Genomic DNA, 3984 nt, shown 5'->3' with positions numbered 1-3984 from the left:
TTCTGATAAAATAAGCTAAAGAGTGACTGATCTCATTTCTTTTCTGGGTTAAAGTGAGTACTCCACAATTCTAAGTTTGTTCTAAAGTCTTTTCTGGGTTAAAAGTAATATAAACTAAGCAGTGACTGTTCCTGTTAAGTATTTCTGGATACCAAGTTCGTAGTTATTCTAATTCAGATTCCATTTCTGGACTGTATAACATTGATCTAAACAGTGTGTACTCCACAATTTCTGATATTACTAATAAACTAAAAAAAAGAGGAAAGGACACATTAGGGCAAATGGCAACATTCAGACAAAACAAAGGGCTAAACAAAGACACAAGTGAAGGTGGTGACATCAAAGGGCCATGAAGCCACGTTACTGAGCCTCCTGGCGGAGTCCGATAAAGATGTTGTTTATCCAGGAATGTCCTTGGGAGCGTTCAACTTCGCAACTCCATGGATACAGGAGGGGGTGAGGAGGGAAGAGCGTTGTGTTTACATATCTTCAAGGAGATTAGAAATATGCAGCCCTTCCAAGGCCACATGGGGAAAGCCAATTCAGATACAGAATGTCTTAGGTCGGGAAGATTATAAATTTCTATCTTCCCTAAAGTCTCGCCAATGCATCTCAGTTCCCAATCATCCAAATCAATTTGGTCGTTCCATTGAACCAAAGTCCACTGAAGTCTGTCACAAATTTGTCGATAATCCAGGAATCCACAATCTCCAAACAGCAGAAATCCTGTTATCATGAATAAATCCAGGGTGAATCCCACCGGGTGTGTCCTTGCAGGACAAGAGGGCTCTCCTATGTCTAGACTTCTCGTCAAAAATTTGATAAATTGCATTGAGAGATCGGTTGACCAAATCAATAATTTTTAGATTTGGATGATGTGCAAAGAAAGGCTCTGGAAATATAGAAAAATTCAGGACAAAAACAGAGCAAGCAGGGCAGGCATGAGCAGGGAGGGAGCAGAGGAAAAAGCGTCCGCCTTCAGCGAGAGCAAGAGAGAAAAGAAAAGTTGTGTTTTTCTTTCTTTTTAAATATTTGCATAATACAAATGTGTGGAATTTTATGTCCACAGGCTGCCTCAATAAGCTGTAAATAGTTTATTTGGTGACCTGATTCACTCACTATAATTTTGAAGTTATGATCTGTGTTGATCTATGATCTGTATTATCTGGTAAAACAGTATGTTGTAAGCTCATCACGGAATTTATTAAATTGTGTGAGTGAATAAACTGATAGTAAATGAATAAACTGAATGAAGTTTTTTGCAAAACAAATGAGGTACGATTGGCTGTTAGCGTCTGGCTTTAGTTGGGCGGGGCCTAACTGTAAGTAGTTTGTAGATAACACAAAGAAAATTGAAAAATTTTGCTTCACCCAGATTTTTAATTTTTATCTCTTGTAAATGCACATTGAGTGTTGAATGTATTGAATGGGAAATACAATAAATCTGTAGAAAAAAGTATTCTACTCGTGGATTTCAAGACTGATCAAAATACCTCAAAGATGCACACATTACGTATGGTTACACATGCTGCTGATTGATTCATGTCAAAATAAACCCCAAAATGCCATATATCCTTATGACAGGACACATCGGTGGGTTTAGATTTAGTTTCCGAGTTGACCAGTTAGAAATATTCCAGAAAGAATACAGGCATGTCAAAACGAGCTCAAGTCGCTCTCTGGATATTATTGGCTCGGAAAAAGCCACTTCATAACATTATTGGTTGAATGAGGTGTCAATCAAAAGGAAGGAGCTGTAGGCTGCCCAATAAAAGCATCATAATGGACATTGGCAGAGTTTAAACTCTTAAATCTGAGCCCCAGAAGATGCTATGGGAAAAACGGCACGCGAGCATTCCGGAGCGGGTTAGGGGGTTAAAGTGAACTCTGGCGTGGTTAATATGCAGATGAAAGCGGACCGTAGATCGTTCCAAAAGCAGAAAGAAAAACATGTTGCAGGACTCAATTAGTGAATATAACCAAAAGAAACGCAAGAGTCTAATGCCAAGGCATATACTTGATTTTCTGAGATAACACATTGACATTTAAGCAGATAATAATGGAATTTAAATATTTGGAATCATACATACCCTTCCTCACAGGTTACTTTTAATATTGCACCAAACAGAGTACTCTGGCTGGTGTCAAATATCATGTGTGGTTTTGCTTCAAGTGGACCACAGTCTTTCTCTTTGATATAAAGGAAAACAACATAACCAAAATAAACAGTAGACATCAGTGTAGGATTACATAGAGTCAAGATGACCAGGTAAAGCATTTTAGATGTCAGATGTAAAATGCAAGTTAGACAGGACTCACTCCTGCAGATGATATCTGGCTCGGTCCACTTCCCATTGACGCAGTTCGATGTCCCAGTGCCACTTGTTTTTACATGTCCAAGTCTGCACTCATATGTGATCACAGTACCATCAGGGAAATCATTTATTAGAAGGGACTCATTTGTGAGAACTGTGTACTCTCCATGTTCAGGTAGGGGACAATCAGCTAGGAGCAAACATTAATTAAGAACAAACAAAAATTAAGAAAAATCACACACAAACACACACATAAAAGCTAAGCTGCTATTGTGGTAATTGGTGTTAAGAGAATAAAAATAAAACTTCTGGCTCATTATATTCTCTTATGCTCCCGGAATTAATGATTAAGAATTTTGTTCAAAATGACCATGCTCAATATACCCTTTTCACATATCGTAAGATTAACTGTATTAAACACTACAAATATTCATTTTTCCTCAACATTGGTTATTTTAAAGTGATTCTACAAATATATATAGCTATACATATAGATAGATAGATAGAGAGAGAGAGAGAGAGAGAGAGAGAGAGAGAGAGAGAGAGAGAGAGAGGATTAAACTGTGATATTCGTGCAATATAACCTAAAAGAAGTTGCCTACCTGAATTTCCGGATTGGAACAAAGTTGAAAAGGCTTTTTATTTATTTTTTATTTTACCAAGTACATGTTTTAAAACGCTGAGGTTTTTCTTGATATATTTCATCTTTTTATTTTTTAATTTCTACATCCCTTTGAATTAAAATCGATGCTTTACGCCATTCTTTTCTTTCTTTCTTTTTTTTTTACTGATATCTCCTCTTACATACAATTATAGTAAAATAAGTGGGTGTTTTTTTTTTCTTTTTTTATCGTTACTTTTGATTTGGTAGTCATTACAGATCTTTTGAGATTTAGCGAACGATGCCAGTTAACTTCGAACAGCTAACCAACGCTCGCTAAACGTCCGCAGACAACGTCTGTCGGCTGTTTAATGGTGTCCTTTTGATGTTCCGTGAACGTTGTCATGACAACGTTCACTGTTCAGGGACAGTGAACGTTGGGTGAACGTTTAATGCTACTTGGGATCCTCATAATGTATCAACGCACACCTGTTTTGCCTTCTAAATGTTTACCCTAAACAAAATTAGTACATTTCTAATATGTTTACCGTTAGATGTATTTTCAAAGTTAATAATGTGGCATTTAAAAGTAAAGAAAAAAAAGCCTCAACAATAAAATATTTCAAAAAAAAAAAATAAATGCTGCGACGCCAGTTTGGACTATAGTTGTTAAAAGTCCAAGTTATTTTTGAATAAAGGTGCTCTTATTTGTCAAAGTGACCTTGACATTATGAACGTAATCTGCTTTTATAACAGCAATATCAATTCTATTTGCATCCGGCTTCCCCGGCGCTGTACTACTGACCTGCAATATTCCAGATAAATAGGTACAGGATGAGGAGTTTTCTCTGTCTGCCGGTGTCCAGGAAAACCTTCATAACATATTGTGGAAGGAGACAAACTATCCTGATAAAGCAGTTTCTGCCTCAGGCCAACTTTAGACATGGAGATGGTGTGTAGAGACTCTCCTCATGGTGTAAACGATTCTCCCGCCACTTAATTCACTTTATTGGTCAAGTCAGTACTGTACACATAGTTACTAGAGGCAAACGGGCTGAGGTAGAAACA

The 3984-nt window shown here is 37.1% G+C and overlaps 1 protein-coding gene across 2 annotated transcripts in view; it reads right to left on the bottom strand.

The window, feature by feature from the left end:
* LOC106946727 (complement factor H-like) overlaps nt 1-3984 on the bottom strand; it is a 27922-nt gene extending 23938 nt beyond the window's left edge. The window contains exons 1-2 of one of the 2 annotated variants that reach the window (XM_015031307.1): nt 3722-3984; nt 2320-2505 (exon numbers count right to left, since the gene is read on the bottom strand). In XM_015031307.1, coding sequence (XP_014886793.1) covers nt 2320-2505; nt 3722-3794 — 259 coding nt within the window. In that variant the 5' untranslated portion in view covers nt 3795-3984. The remainder of the gene's footprint in view (nt 1-2319; nt 2506-3721) is intronic. The other variant, XM_015031308.1, reaches the window with a different exon arrangement.

The sequence above is a fragment of the Poecilia latipinna genome, unplaced genomic scaffold, assembly GCF_001443285.1.
Source record: "Poecilia latipinna isolate Pla-1442-1.1 unplaced genomic scaffold, P_latipinna-1.0 Scaffold202, whole genome shotgun sequence".
In the NCBI taxonomy this organism is placed as follows: Eukaryota; Metazoa; Chordata; class Actinopteri; order Cyprinodontiformes; family Poeciliidae; genus Poecilia; species Poecilia latipinna.
Note: the sequence above shows the minus strand (reverse complement) of the source record. Positions and strands in the feature narration are given on the sequence as shown.